This window comes from Brachionichthys hirsutus, chromosome 14 (assembly GCF_040956055.1).
Source record: "Brachionichthys hirsutus isolate HB-005 chromosome 14, CSIRO-AGI_Bhir_v1, whole genome shotgun sequence".
NCBI classification, from domain to species: domain Eukaryota; kingdom Metazoa; phylum Chordata; class Actinopteri; order Lophiiformes; family Brachionichthyidae; genus Brachionichthys; species Brachionichthys hirsutus.
This window is the reverse complement of record NC_090910.1, coordinates 12,952,074-12,965,970: the sequence shown is the minus strand read 5'-3', so window position 1 is coordinate 12,965,970 and position 13,897 is coordinate 12,952,074. Positions and strand designations below refer to the sequence as shown.

The 13,897-nt window shown below is 57.5% G+C and overlaps 3 protein-coding genes across 3 annotated transcripts in view; 2 read left to right on the top strand and 1 right to left on the bottom strand.

Moving 5' to 3' along the window:
• The first annotated feature begins 6 nt into the window (after window positions 1-6).
• On the top strand, window positions 7-3,107 carry cul1b (cullin 1b). The gene is made up of 14 exons (XM_068747874.1): window positions 7-34; window positions 108-215; window positions 282-388; window positions 479-527; window positions 601-732; window positions 802-919; window positions 1,036-1,112; window positions 1,246-1,364; window positions 1,633-1,738; window positions 1,804-1,851; window positions 1,973-2,055; window positions 2,125-2,230; window positions 2,315-2,428; window positions 2,602-3,107. Exons 2-14 carry the CDS (start codon window positions 168-170, stop codon window positions 2,680-2,682), a joined length of 1,188 nt encoding a protein of 395 aa, XP_068603975.1. The 5' UTR covers window positions 7-34; window positions 108-167; the 3' UTR covers window positions 2,683-3,107.
• Window positions 3,108-7,127: 4,020 nt separating this feature from the next.
• Window positions 7,128-12,742, bottom strand: ezh2 (enhancer of zeste 2 polycomb repressive complex 2 subunit). Its single transcript, XM_068747833.1, has 19 exons — window positions 12,668-12,742; window positions 12,148-12,271; window positions 11,947-12,075; window positions 11,763-11,882; window positions 11,568-11,688; window positions 10,671-10,826; window positions 10,352-10,457; window positions 10,072-10,235; window positions 9,891-9,988; window positions 9,380-9,590; window positions 9,145-9,311; window positions 8,942-9,077; window positions 8,751-8,876; window positions 8,503-8,681; window positions 8,030-8,125; window positions 7,866-7,947; window positions 7,707-7,787; window positions 7,548-7,632; window positions 7,128-7,459 (listed from the first exon to the last, which is right to left on the bottom strand). Exons 2-19 carry the CDS (start codon window positions 12,262-12,264, stop codon window positions 7,399-7,401), a joined length of 2,235 nt encoding a protein of 744 aa, XP_068603934.1. The 5' UTR covers window positions 12,265-12,271; window positions 12,668-12,742; the 3' UTR covers window positions 7,128-7,398.
• Window positions 12,743-13,137: 395 nt separating this feature from the next.
• Window positions 13,138-13,897, top strand: part of LOC137903700 (nebulette-like) — a 21,959-nt gene continuing 21,199 nt past the window's right edge. Inside the window, 1 exon segment of the mRNA XM_068747837.1 lies at window positions 13,138-13,212. Coding sequence (XP_068603938.1) covers window positions 13,138-13,212 — 75 coding nt within the window.

Below are 13,897 nucleotides of genomic sequence, written 5' to 3'. Positions count from 1 at the left end.
GGCCATCGAGAAGTGTGGCGAGGCGGCGCTCAACGTACGACGACGCGACCGCGAGGTGGGCGGCGGCCAGGTGTGGGGTCTGGACCAATCACGTGTGCTTGTTGCAGGACCCCAAGGTGTACGTTCAGACCACTCTGGATGTCCACAAGAAGTACAACGCCCTCGTCATGTCGGCCTTCAACAACGACGCCGGCTTCGTCGCCGCGCTCGACAAGGTGGGTGCCTAGGGGAGGGGCCACGACGTCTCCGTGCTCTAACGGGATTGGTCCGTCTGTCTTCAGGCATGCGGTCGCTTCATCAACAACAACGCCGTCACCAGGATGGCCCAGTCGTCGAGCAAATCTCCTGAGCTGCTGGCCAGATACTGTGATTCGCTCCTGAAGAAGAGGTGGGCGGGGCCAGAGCCTGAGGGAGGGGTCTAAGCGGTGTTTGATCATTCATGAACTTCAGAATAAACGTTGATGTGTTTGTTGTTCAGCTCCAAAAACCCGGAGGAGGCGGAGCTGGAGGACACGCTGAACCAGGTGGTGAGGGACATGCGTCCTCTGGCATGCGGTGTCCCGAGGACTGAGGAAGACTGACGTGTCCTTCCTCTCTCAGATGGTTGTGTTCAAGTACATCGAGGACAAAGATGTCTTCCAGAAGTTTTATGCTAAGATGCTAGCCAAACGTCTGGTCCACCAGAACAGCGCCAGCGACGACGCCGAGGCTAGCATGATCTCCAAACTCAAGGTGAGGCCACGCCGAGGCCGCGGCCACGCCCCCCGCCCCTCCCCCCTGATCCGAGCGTCCTCTGTGCAGCAAGCCTGTGGCTTCGAGTACACGTCCAAACTGCAGAGGATGTTCCAGGACATCGGGGTCAGCAAAGACCTGAACGAGCAGTTCAAGAAGCACCTGAGCAACTCGGAGCCGCTGGACCGTAAGGAGCCGCCGAGCCGCCGATCCATTGATCCCGGGTTACACGCCTGAAGCTTCACGCGTCATCAGTCCCTCTGATCCATCGATCCGTCGATTGATCCCGTCTTCTGTCTCCAGTGGACTTCAGCATCCAGGTCCTGAGCTCCGGGTCGTGGCCTTTCCAGCAGTCCTGCACCTTTGCGCTGCCCTCTGAGGTGAGCCGGACCGCTCCGAGTCCAGCTGATGCTAATGCTAATGCTAGCGCTACTGAACGTGGTCCGTGCTTGTGTGCAGCTGATGCTAATGCTAATGCTAGCGCTACTGAACGTGGTCCGTGCTTGTGTGCAGCTGGAGCGGAGCTACCAGCGCTTCACGGCGTTCTACGCCAGCAGACACAGCGGCAGGAAGCTCACCTGGCTCTATCACCTGTCCAAAGGAGAACTGGTCACCAACTGCTTCAAGAACAGGTACGTTAGCCCGGCGCTAGCCCGGCGCTAGCCCGGCGCTGTAGCCTGATGGAAGCGGCCTCTGATTGGACGACAGCACCACCGGGCGGTGGACGATTCTTTGTAAGCTTAGCGTCCAAGCTAATGCTAGCGTAGCTTGTTCAGATGTCATTGGCAAACGGTTAAATACGCCTGAAACAGGAAGTCGTTTGGCGTGATGACGATGGTGACGCGGGGCCCGGCCGGTTCTGGCTCTGGCTCTGGTTCTGGTTCTGGTTCTGGTTCTCAGGTACACTCTGCAGGCCTCCACCTTCCAGATGGCCATCCTGCTGCAGTTCAACACGGAGGACAGCTACACCGTCCAGCAGCTGACCGACAGCACGCAGATCAAAACGGTGAGCAGAACCCGGGCCGGGCCGGGCCGCCTCCCCTGCCCACTAATAGCTGTTGTCATGTTCAGGACATCCTGGTCCAAGTCCTGCAGATCCTGTTAAAGTCCAAGCTGCTGGTGAGTCAAACAGATCTAGCGGTAGAACCAGATACCAGAAGAGTCTGGTCCGGCAGAACCGAGGCGGAACCGCTGCTTCTTCTCCTGTCACGTGATCTGTGACATCACTGTTGTCCGTCAGGTGATGGAGGACGAGAACGCCAACGTGGACGAGATGGACTTCAAACCCGACACTGTCATCAAACTGTTCCTGGGATACAAAAAGTAAGAGCCCCGCCGGTTCCGCCGGTTCTGCTGGCCGTGATACCGAGTTCTTCCTCTTTGGGTCGGCAGTAAGAAGCTGAGGGTGAACATCAACGTTCCGATGAAGACGGAGCAGAAGCAGGAGCAGGAGACGACCCACAAGAACATCGAGGAGGACCGGAAGCTCCTCATCCAGGTGAGGACCCGTCACCCTGCCCACCCGGGCCGTGGTTCTGGATTCGTGCTGATGGTGTGTGTGTGTGTGCGTGCGTGCGTGCAGGCTGCCATTGTGAGGATCATGAAGATGAGGAAGGTTCTGAAGCACCAGCAGCTTCTGGCAGAGGTCCTGAACCAGCTGTCCTCCCGCTTCAAACCCAGAGTCCCAGTGATCAAGGTGGGTCGGTTCTGTTCTGCGGACCGGACCGTCTCTCAGTGTTCTGTTCACGAGGACCGGACCCGTTTGTCAGGGTTCTGTTCACGAGGACCGGACCCGTCTCTCAGTGTTCTGTTCTGGGTATTCTGTGTGAGGGGGACTCACCCTGCTCTGTGTCTCCCTCTTGTGGACAGAAGTGCATCGACATCCTGATAGAGAAGGAGTACCTGGAGCGTGTGGACGGGGAGAAGGACACCTACAGCTACCTGGCCTGAACGCCGGCTCCGCCCTTTTATTGGTTCCTTTTAATTTGATGTCCCGCCCTGATATGAAAACCAACCAATCGCTGACCTGAAGGGTGAACTGGAGGACTCGCTCACTTCCTCTGTCATAATGTAAATAACAGACTGTAAGAGGTAAACCCCGCCCCCTTTGTTACATAGCTCAAGCATAATTCATTAGCCAATCAGAGGAGAGTCGCATCCAAAGGTCTCTGCATGCAACTGCCTACCTGCACCAAAAACCCCGCGTTGGAACTCGTCGCCGTGGCGATGCTGCTGCTTCCTCTGCTGACGTGATTCTGGTTGGGGATTGGTCGGGTTCGTGCGGGACGCCGCTGTCTCGCCGGCGGTGGACGTTTGTATAGTGTGCTTCATTTTCTAAATGTGTGGTAAATAAAAATAAGGAAAGCTTTCTCTAACGCTCTGGTCGTGCTTTTATTTTGAAGAGGCCAAACAGGAAATGATGTTGCTTTGTGAGATTCTGCGGTTGACGGATTGGCCAGGCTGGATGGGGGCGGGCTCGACCTGACCCGTAGGCGACCGTCGAGCTCACCTGAGGCAGGTAAGACGAGCCGGACGCTCTTCATCCGGGTGTTGCGTCTAATGACGTCAAAAGCAAACACGTTCTCTCATGAAAACGGGGGGGGGGGGCTCAGTCGGTGATCAGCATGTTAAACTTATTATTAAAACATTCATTCACATTTAGCCGTGAGGTCGTAGATGTCTTTGGTACGATGCTAAATTAAGTCGGTGACATCGCTCAGTGCGACGGCATCACGTCACTGATGAAACTGCTGCCATACTGTGTTGCTGTGCCTTTGATGTAGCTTGTCATCAAAGTTCAATTGATGTACTTATTGAACTTTGATGTCTATGTCTTTGAAGTCATTGAGTGGGAACCTATTTATACAAGCACACGAATCCTCTCAGGTAGCGCTTTTCTCAACACTCGTATGTACAAGAAAGAGATGCAAGCACCAGTATGGACCTCCAAGGACACGGGTCTGGTCCCCCCAGGAAAAGCCAAGAGTCTGGTCCCCCCAGCAAGAGTGACGAGTCTGGTCCGTCCAGCAAAAGTGATGAGTCTGGATCTCCCAGCAAGAGTGACGAGTTTGGTCCTTCCAGAAAAGACGTCGTCCCTGCTCGGTGATGTTTTCCAAGACTTTCTTGGGAAACTGACCGACAAAGAGTGGGACGGCCTGCAGGCAGGGACCACCGACCAGAAGACTGAAGCACGTCTTCTGGACATGAGTCGTGATATAATCAAAGTCGTGGCCGACTCAGTGAGTCACACGGTTCTGGAACAATCTCCAGAACTGTGTGAGCAAAGCACTTCTCCCCCGACATCAAACACGTCAGGGACCAGCCTTCCTGTTGATTCAGAGGAAGTCCAGGAAGCGCTGGACGAAGTCCTCCCGCCGGTCCTCGCCTCGACGATGGGTGCTCCAGAGATGATTGAGACTTTGGCTCCGTACGAGATATCGCGTCTGGTGTCCAAAGAAGTCATGAAGAGCTTACGCAGCAGCCTCAAAGGAGCTGCAAACGGCGGGCAGGAGGCAGCGGGAGGTCCCAGCCCCACGCAGCTCTCCATCGTGCGACACTTCAGGAAGCTGCTGCAAAGATTTGCTCAGAAGAGTCGCAAATTCCTTTGCTGGTTGAAAGAGGAAGAGTCGGCAGCGAAGGACCTCGCCTCGCCGGAAGGATCTGAGCCTGAGGACTCCATGATGGGAGATCTGATCCCTTCCATTCAGATGGGAGATGTGTTCCCCTCAGAATCGACCATCAACAACGCCGTCGATAAAGCTGTCCTGGAGATCCAAGCTTACTACGAGAACAAGGACAAGCTCGTCTGTGAACCCGCAGAGAGCGAGAAGGAAACTCCTCCAGAGCTACCAGAGGCCCCTGCCATCGTGGAAGGGGGGGTGCCTTCGGTGGCCGAGGGGGAGGAAGGTCTCCCCACAGCAAGGGTCTGTGGTCCGGAAGACAGGAGCGATGTCCGAACGGCATCGTCGCCCGAAGGCCTGGAGAAGCAGTGTGGCTGGATCGTCACGGTGCTTCTCTCAAAGATCTTCCAGGGCAAGAACATTCCTGTCACGGACATGATGGAGATCAAGGAGATGATGACGAGGGTGCTCGTCTCCAGTGTCCAGGAGACGTCCATCACTCTGGAGATGGACACGAAGCAGGTCGACAAGCTCGCCAGACGTGTCCACAAGAAGTTATGCAAACTGATGGGCACCCATTGGACAGTCTGCATGAACATGATGGGGAAGAGGACGGGGATTTATAAGATCGTCGCCGACACCCTGATCAGATGTCTGGAGAAGACGAGGAGACCGAACCCATTTGTTCGGGTCATCCGGTCTGTTTGTGGCCTCTTTCGCAGGTCCAAGAGCTCCAAAGACCCGTCCAAGCCCTGATGAGACTTTCGTGGCGTGTGCGCCCGCTTCCCCGGCTTGCAGGTCGTAGGTGTTGCAGCGCCTATGACAGCTGGCTATGGGTGAGAGGCAGGGTGCACCCCGAACAAGTCGCCAGGACACCGATACTGGACTAGCTACAGACGGGAGTCGTTGTTTTTGACTCTCCTCTGACCTGCCAGTCTCTCTACAGATGGGGAGTCGTTGTTTTTGACTCTCCTCTGACCTGCCAGTCTCTCTACAGATGGGGAGTCGTTGTTTTTGACTCTCCTCTGACCTGCCAGTCTCTCTACAGATGGGGAGTCGTTGTTTTTGACTCTCCTCTGACCTGCCAGTCTCTCTACAGATGGGAGTCGTTGTTTTTGACTCTCCTCTGACCTGCCAGTCTCTCTACAGATGGGAGTCGTTGTTTTTGACTCTCCTCTGACCTGCCAGTCTCTCTCTCAACCCGGCCGGTCAGACAGATGGCCGTCCCCATGAGCTTAGGTTCTGTCCAAGGTTTCTGCCTGTTAAAGGGCAGTTTTTCCTTGCCTCTGTTGCCAAAGCGCTTGCTCTTGCGGGTCAAGTTGGGTTCTGTCGTTTCCACGTGATCGCGTCACGAATTCACGGAACACAAACGAATTGAATAAAACATTTAAAGGCTGCTATTATCGTCTCGTCTATTACATTGTTCTGTATCTGTAATAACTACTCGCAGTTCTCTGGTGGTTCTGCTGGATCCGATTGGGCTGTCAAAGTCTCGGCCGATGATGAAACTATTAGAGGCGGCTACACCCCGGACAAGCCGCCAGTTCATCACAGTCATTGGCACGTTCTCCCCGTGTCTGCGTGGGTTCTCTCCGGGTTCTCCGGGTTCTCCGGGTTCCCCCCAAAAACATGCTGAACATAGGAAATAAACACTTTGTTGTGTTAATACTAAACCCGCTCATTAATATTTATTTGAATTAAACAGCTGATGAACTTCAGACTTTTCTAATAAACCTAAAACAATCAAACAGTCTGAATCATTCTGCTCCGGAACACACAAGTCGGACTCCAGAGCGCAACGCTGAGCGCTAACAGGCTAGCTTAGCAGCGCGCACGACCCGAGCCCGAGCCCGTCATCGGCGGCTCCGAACGACGCGGAACTCGGCAGAAGATCAAAATAATAATACATTTTATTTATATCGCGCTTTTCTGAAAACTCAGACGCTGTACATAATAAAAACAGTAAAGTAATACAGGAAATACAATAAAAATGTGAACACGGATATAAAATCAATAAAATTCCAACAGTAAAATTATTCATTGAAAGCGATGTCAAACGTGCGTTTTGGGATCTTTCTTAATGTATTTAGATCCGGGCAGCGACAGAAGGAGCTCGGTCCTACGGGGGGCGGGGGGCAGCAGGTTGGGTCTGCTGCCTCCTCCTCATGATATATTCATCATCGTCATCCTCTCCCTGCTCTTCCTCCTCTCTCTCCTCTCCCTCCTCTTCCTCCTCCCCCTGCTCCCCCTCCTCTTCCTCCTCTCCCTCCTCCCCCTGCTCCCCCTCCTCTTCCTCCTCTCCCTCCTCCCCCTGCTCTTCCTCCTCTCCCTCCTCCCCCTGCTCCCCCTCCTCTTCCTCCTCTCCCTCCTCTTCCTCCTCCCCCTGCTCCCCCTCCTCTTCCTCCTCTCCCTGCTCTTCCTCCTCCCCCTGCTCTCCCTCCTCCTCTTCCTCCTCCCCCTGCTCTTCCTCCTCTTCCTCCTCCCCCTGCTCTTCCTCCTCCCCCTGCTCTCCCTCCTCCTCTTCCTCTTCCTCCTCTCCCTCCTGGTCCCCGGACCTGTGAGCGTCTCCAGACAGACTGCAGCCGGGTTCTCCTGGGAACAGCCGGGTCCTGGTGTCCGGAGGCGTTCCTCTGAGGCCTCGCTACATCCGTCCTCCCACGGGACCGTCGGTTCTATCACGATGACCCCATCAGGCCTGAGGGGGGGTGTGGACCCTCACCCCCCCTGGCGGTGCAGCCTGCAGGAGGCTCCTCTTGATCTTCTTCGGGGGTCTCGGTCTGGTGTGGACTTGATGCTTTTCCCGTCTCTCCCGCTCCAAGATGGCTGCCAGTGCCATGAGGACCTTGTCATGGCGCCGCCGGTATCTCCCCTGGCTAAGCGCAGTCTCGCACCCCGCCAGTAGGTGCGCCATCGTTCCTCCCTCCCCCCACACCCCACCTGTGCAGGTTCGTACACTCAACAATAACGGAGTCGGAGCAGAGACGGAAACATGAAAGGTTTATTTCTAGAGTGGGCGTGTCCGAGCGTCGCCGGTACTCAGGAGACGTCAGGCGACCTCCATCTCCCGCTCGATCCCGACGTACTTCAGGGCGTCGGCCTGGCTGTACCTGCAACACAAACAGGCTCGGGGGCTGGTCCTGGGACTCGCTGGAACCGGACCCGACCCGCCCGGACCGGCGAGGGAACCAAACTGACCTGTAGTCAAAGAAGAGTTCCTCCCCGGTCTGGATCGCCCTCTTGGCAAAGATCCCGATCCTGTGGTCCCCGTTCACCATCATCACTGCAGACCGGACCCGTTAGCACGGCTAGCGTAGCATTAGCATTCCTGAGCTAACTCTCTGCTAGCATCGGTACCTTTGGCGTAGCAGTTGGGGTTCACCGAATGGTTGGCGAAGCGGATTTTGTTTCCTTTCCTCGTCGCATCGACAACAAAATCTGCTGACATAAAGCACGTCCATGATCAGGTTCTGGTTCTGGTTCCGGGTCCGGTTCCTGTTCCTGGCTCCAGCTTACCGTTGTTGAGGTTGAAGAGGAAGCTGCACATGTATTTATCGTAGACTTTCCCGCGGCGATCCGCTTCATCCTGAGAGATGATCTAGAAACAGAAATCACTTTCATGAAGGAGCCGGAGCCGGAGCCGGAGCCGGAGCCGGAGCCGGCAGAATCTCCGGTCCTACCTCTCCACAGTATTCAGAGATGAACTCGTTTTTCTGGACTGGCTCTTTGATGAAGATCCCCCAACCGGCCACGTCTGACGGCGCCAGCAGCAGGTGCTGAAAACAAGTCCAGACCCGTTACGCCCGAGCGGGATCGGATGACGGGTCCAGACCCGTTACGCCCGAGCGGGACCGGATGACGGGTCCAGACCCGTTACGCCCGAGCGGGACCGGATGGCGGGTCCAGACCCGTTACGCCCGAGCGGGACCGGATGGCGGGTCCAGACCCGTTACGCCCGAGCGGGATCGGATGACGGGTCCAGACCCGTTACGCCCGAGCGGGACCGGATGGCGGGTCCAGACCCGTTACGCCCGAGCGGGACCGGATGGCGGGTCCAGACCCGTTACGCCCGAGCGGGACCGGATGGCGGGTCCAGACCCGTTACGCCCGAGCGGGACCGGATGGCGGGTCCAGACGGACAGACGCTCGGTACCTTCTTGGCTCCCCTCTGGATGGAGCAGTTCTTGCAGGACACGTTCTTGCTGTCCCAGTGGTCGGCGGCGCCGCAGGTCAGACACAGGTCCGGGTCGCACTCCCTCACGGCCAGGTAGCAGGGACACTGCTTGGTGTTGCACTGGGCCTTGCAGCGGCAGCCTGGGAAGCGGTTCTGACCTGCAGAGCGCCGTTAGCGGTTAGCATCGGGTCTGACGGGACGGGGGACGTGGGCCGGCCCGTTCTTACACTCCGAGCTGCACTGGCAGAACTTCTCACAGAAGTTCTGAGCGGTGACGCAGGGGCACGAGGAGTCGCAGGGCTGCCGCGGGTGGTCACACGGCTGGTAGTTGTACACGTGATTGGACGAGCCGTCTGCACCAAAGCGGAGCGTGTTAGGTCAGCCCGAGAGCGGGATCGGGGGTGCCGTGACCTCTGACCTTTCTTCAGCTGGATCTTCCTGCAGTGGGTCGCCCACAGCCGGTGCTTCCTCTTCTTCTTTCTGGGAGGCGTGTCCTCGTCTTCGGCGGGGGCTCGAGCGATGATGCTGGACTCCTTGACCCCGAACTCGTAGACCTGCAGGGGGCGGCGCCGGGTTTAGTCGCGCTTCCACGCCGGCTCGCCGGCTCTGATCCGGACCCACCTGTCTGCAGGTCTTGGTGCCGATGAGCCGGGCGATGGCACAGAAGTTGTCGTAGTAGGTCCCGATGAGAACCCGGAACAGAGAGGCTTCGGCGCCGGTCCAGTCCACCGCCTCAGCCTCGGCCATCAGCTTCATCTTCACCGGCGTCTGGCAGCGCGAGTTCCCCTCTGAGCGGGAGGAACGGCCAATCAGAGCCAGCCCCGGCTGGAGCCGACGCCCCCCGGCCGCGCCCTACCTGAGCTGCTGGTGTCGTCTTTCTTGTCGTCCTCGTCTTTGTCGTCCCGCTCGTCGTCTCTGCTTCCCTCGCGGTCGCTGTCCGTGTCTTTGGTTTCCGAGGAAACGGTTGGCGTGCCGGGCCGCCCGCGGCGCCGCCCCCCCGTGCGTTTGGACGGCGTCCTGGACCGCTCGCTGAGCGCTCCTGCAGGGTAGTCGCTCATGATGGCCTCCTGAGTGATGGAGACAAACACGCTAACGCTAACGTGCTACATCAGCGCGTCTGACCCGGCGCTCCTAGCGGGCCGAACCTCCAGTAGAGGGCAGCAGAACGCCGTATCCACAGAAGAGCCAGCGGCCGGCCTGTGTGTGTGTGTAGCATCTGATAGCATGATGCTAAAGACAGTGGAAGCATGTGGCTTCAGATGGTTAGCGCTAAACCAGGTGGGACGTGCTAGCGTTAGCTTGTGCTATCTAGATTTGTCAGACTGACGGAACAGAAGCGGGTGCTGGGCGGGGCCCCGGAGACTCACCTGCACCAGGTACATGTAGCAGTGGAGGCCGCAGGGTTTACTGTCCACCAGGTTCTCCAGGTTCTTGCGCTTATAGGTGTTTGGAGTTGCGTGGAACGCTGCAGCAGAGGACGTGACATCAGCAGGCAGAACGCGAGCCGGGCGGGGCAGGGGGCGGGGCCGGGGCCGGGGCGGGGCTTACGGTGGAGGAAGCAGTCGTACTTGAAGCAGCGCCTGCAGAACAGCGTGTGGAACGAGTGCAGGCTCTGCTCCCGCTGCACGGACCGGGCGTTCGGACCGTCGATGTTGGGCGTGCACTCGGGGGGCAGCGCCCCCGGGAGCTGCTGCTCCGTCAGCTCCTTGTACCTGAACACAGGGCGGCGTGAAGCCCAGCGGAACCCGGCGGAGCCCGGGGGAACCCAGAGGAACCCAGAGGAACCCAGAGGAACCCGGAGGAACCCGGAGGAACCCGAGCCACTCACTTGTCCTTCAGCTCCTCCGTGGAGCCCTTGTCCGGGAACATGGAGGAGATGGCTTCAAAGATCCTATCGGAGGGGGGCTTCTTGGGGGGGTCGGTGTCGGGCCGACCTGCACACAGAACAGCCAATCACTGCCCTCCATACTGAAGTGTGAACTTCCTTAGCAACATGCTAACTAGCACTAAGTATGTGAACTGTGTACTCTTAGCAGGTACTGCAGTATTCTCCTGTGGCCCCGCCCTCTACTGGTGTGAAAGCAGTCCCTCCAGCGGATCAGGTTCCCATCCAGTGAGACGGCCACTAGGTGGCACCGGTCACTTGCCCTGGCTGCTGATGAGCCCGTCCTTGCCGTCGCACAGCTGCATCCTGTCCACCTTGAAGTCCTGCTCTTCATCCTCCTCGTCCTCCTCGTTGTCGCTGTACTGAGCGAGAGCGCCGACCAACTCCACGAAAATCTCGTCATTGATGAAGCCGCACTCTGGAAACAAAGCACGGCGGGCCGTCCCTCTGATGTCACCGCTGATGTCACCGCTGATGTCATCGCTGATGTCATCGCTCACACGGAAACATTCAAACAAAGCCAAAGGTGTAGCCGAGCGCCCGGCAGCCGAAGACACGCCCCACAGGAGGCGTGGCCGTGACGGTTCCCGAGGACCTGCTGGTCCCGGTTTTGTTAATAAAGTTAATTTAAATAAATAAAGAGCCTATCGAGCAGCGGTGTGATCAAAGCAAGCAGACCGAGCTCCAGCCGTGGACGTCCCGTCTGTCTGTCTGTCCAGCCTGGACGGGTCCTTCTCTCCCTCTTTACTATCTAACCTGCGTACAGGTCATCGTGTGACCTCTGTGTGACCTCTGCTTTGCGTCTCATCTCCCTGTGCTCCTGTCTACGCTCTTCTGAACCCGTTCCTGTATAGTGTGCGACTAATAACGGATCAATAATGCTGGAAGGAAGGCGGGTCCTTCTGAACCAGTCGTCTCCCGGGACGTCTCAGGGGTCCGTCCCCGCGGTGGACCCTCGGGTCCGTCCCCGCGGTGGACCCTCACCCCCGTCCCCGCGGTGGACCCTCACCTCTGTCCCCGCGGCGGACCCTCACCCCCGTCCCCGCGGTGGACCCTCACCCCCGTCCCCGCGGCGGACCCTCACCCCCGTCCCCGCGGTGGACCCTCACCCCCGTCCCCGCGGTGGACCCTCACCCCCGTCCCCGCGGTGGACCCTCACCTCTGTCCCCGTGGACTTTGCCATCGTAGTTCTTGATGAGTTCTTCTATGAAGGTCCCGTCCTGGTCCAGGATCTCGTCTCCCATGTAGGGGATGTTATGAAGAACCGTCTCGTCCTCCACCTGGTATGAAACAGACGGGACACGCTCGGAGACGGGGACGCTCGGGTGTTTCTGGATCCAGTTCACACACTCACCATGAAGTTCTGCTGCAGCGGCGACCACGAGTACATGACCGGGACCGAGGCCACAGCGTTCAGCGTCTTCAGGGGGATGACCTGCCGGGTGAACTCCGAGAAGCCGCTGTCCACCAGGCACTGCTCAGGAGAGCAGGGATCAGTCACGGGGGGGGGGACGCCTCACCGGGCTCACCGGGCTCACCTCTCGGGTGCCCCTCAGGGAGCCCACGGACGTCATGACGTGGGCCGGCTGGATCCGCCTGCTCCTCCACTCCTGGTTCAGGATGTCCGTGCGCTCCAGGATCTTCTGCCGGTTGCTGTTGAACATGCTCTGCAGGACAAAGTGAAGGACAAGTCCGTCCACTGGCTCTGGTACCGGACCGGCAGCCGCTCTGGTACCGACCTTGACCTCGTCGGCCCGTCTGAAGCGCTTGAGCTGCCGGAGCCTCATGTACTCAGACTTGACCCTCCTCTTCCAGCAGGCGGGGCCCTTCTCCGAGCGCTTCCCCGTCAGCACCATGTCCAGGCTGAGGACAGGAGGACGAGGTTAGGACCCGCCGGGACGTCCTGAGGAACACGTCAGTTCTGATGGACCTCAGACGGCTGGGAGGCTCAGTGTTTGGACCTGAAGCTCTTACATCATCATCATCATCATCATCATCATCTGCTGATCGATAACAGCGCGGATCAGCTGATTTACGAGCACGCCCTGAACGCCTCAGCCATCATGCTAGCTACAAGCTAACCGGGGCATGTCGAGGCCCCCCAGGGTTCGAACCTCAGCGTCCCAGCATCGAGCACACAACCGGGCCAACAGAGAGCCGCCATGTTGGCCCGGTAACGAGACCGGGCGACCGGGTGAGTTTACCTCGACCTACACACAACCGGAGACCGATGACAACAACACCGACAGCTCCCCTCACCTGCACGGGAGGAGCAGTCCTCGTCCGGCGGAGCGACCCGGGATCGAGGCGGTAAACACCGGCGACCCGGGATCGAGGTGGTAAACACCGGCGCAGTCGTTCTTTGTGTTCCGGCTAGCTAGCTTAGCAGTTAGCTCACTAGAGGAAGCAGCGCCGTTCAGCGGCTTGTGGCGCCCGAAGCTTGCTCCCACGCACGGCCGCAGTGCTCGTCCTCTGGTCCCGGTTCACGCACAGACTAGTCCCGGTTCACACGCAGACTAGTCCCGGTTCACACGCAGACTAGTCCCGGTTCACGCACAGACTCCGGACGGTCCACCATTAAAGGCGAGCATTTCCGCCTCGAGCCCGCTTAAACTGCTCAACACACGGGAACGGCGGATTCAAGAGGCGCCAAACGTTAGGACCAATCACAGAAGCCCATCTTCGGCCTTCTCAATGTGGTGTCCAATGATTGGTCAATGAATATAGCGATGTTAGCCAATGAGACGCAGCGCTGCGCCAAGGGGGCTACAACGGGCACATGTGGTTCTCTTTGTTCTCTGGATGTCAGGGAAAACCCGGAGACGGTTCTTCCGGACGACCACTAACCCCCCCCCCCCGTAATACACCCCCTATTAATACACCTCCCTGGTAATACCCCGGTAATAACCCTACTAATGTTAATACACCCCCTATTAATACACCTCCCTGGTAATACCCCGGTAATAACCCTACTAATGTTAATACACCCCCTATTAATACACCTCCCTGGTAATACCCCGGTAATAACCCTACTAACGTTAATACACCCCCTATTAATACACCTCCCTGGTAATACCCCAGTAATAACCCTACTAACGTTAATACACCCCCTATTAATACACCTCCCTGGTAATACCCCGGTAATAACCCTACTAACTATAATACACCCCTATTAATACACCTCCCTGGTAATACCCCGGTAATAACCCTACTAATGTTAATACACCCCCTATTAATACACCTCCCTGGTAATACCCCGGTAATAACCCTACTAACGTTAATACACCCCCTATTAATACACCTCCCTGGTAATACCCCGGTAATAACCCTACTAACGTTAATACACCCCTATTAATACACCTCCCTGGTAATACCCCGGTAATAACCCTACTAATGTTAATACACCCCCTATTAATACACCTCCCTGGTAATACCCCGGTAATAACCCTACTAACGTTAAAACACCCCTATTAATACACCTCCCTGGTA

Coding starts and splice junctions, on each gene's coding strand:
- cul1b (XM_068747874.1), top strand. CDS start 168: ATGTCGGCCTTCAACAACGACGCCGGCTTCGTCGCCGCGCTCGACAAG. Junction 216..281: donor TCGTCGCCGCGCTCGACAAG/GTGGGTGCCTAG, acceptor GTCTGTCTTCAG/GCATGCGGTCGCTTCATCAA. Junction 2,231..2,314: donor ACCGGAAGCTCCTCATCCAG/GTGAGGACCCGT, acceptor GCGTGCGTGCAG/GCTGCCATTGTGAGGATCAT.
- ezh2 (XM_068747833.1), bottom strand. CDS start 12,264: ATGGTGCTGACGGGGAAGCGCTCGGAGAAGGGCCCCGCCTGCTGGAAG. Junction 10,827..11,567: donor CAAAGTCCACGGGGACAGAG/GTGAGGGTCCAC, acceptor CTTTGTTTCCAG/AGTGCGGCTTCATCAATGAC. Junction 9,989..10,071: donor GTACGACTGCTTCCTCCACC/GTAAGCCCCGCC, acceptor CCTCTGCTGCAG/CGTTCCACGCAACTCCAAAC.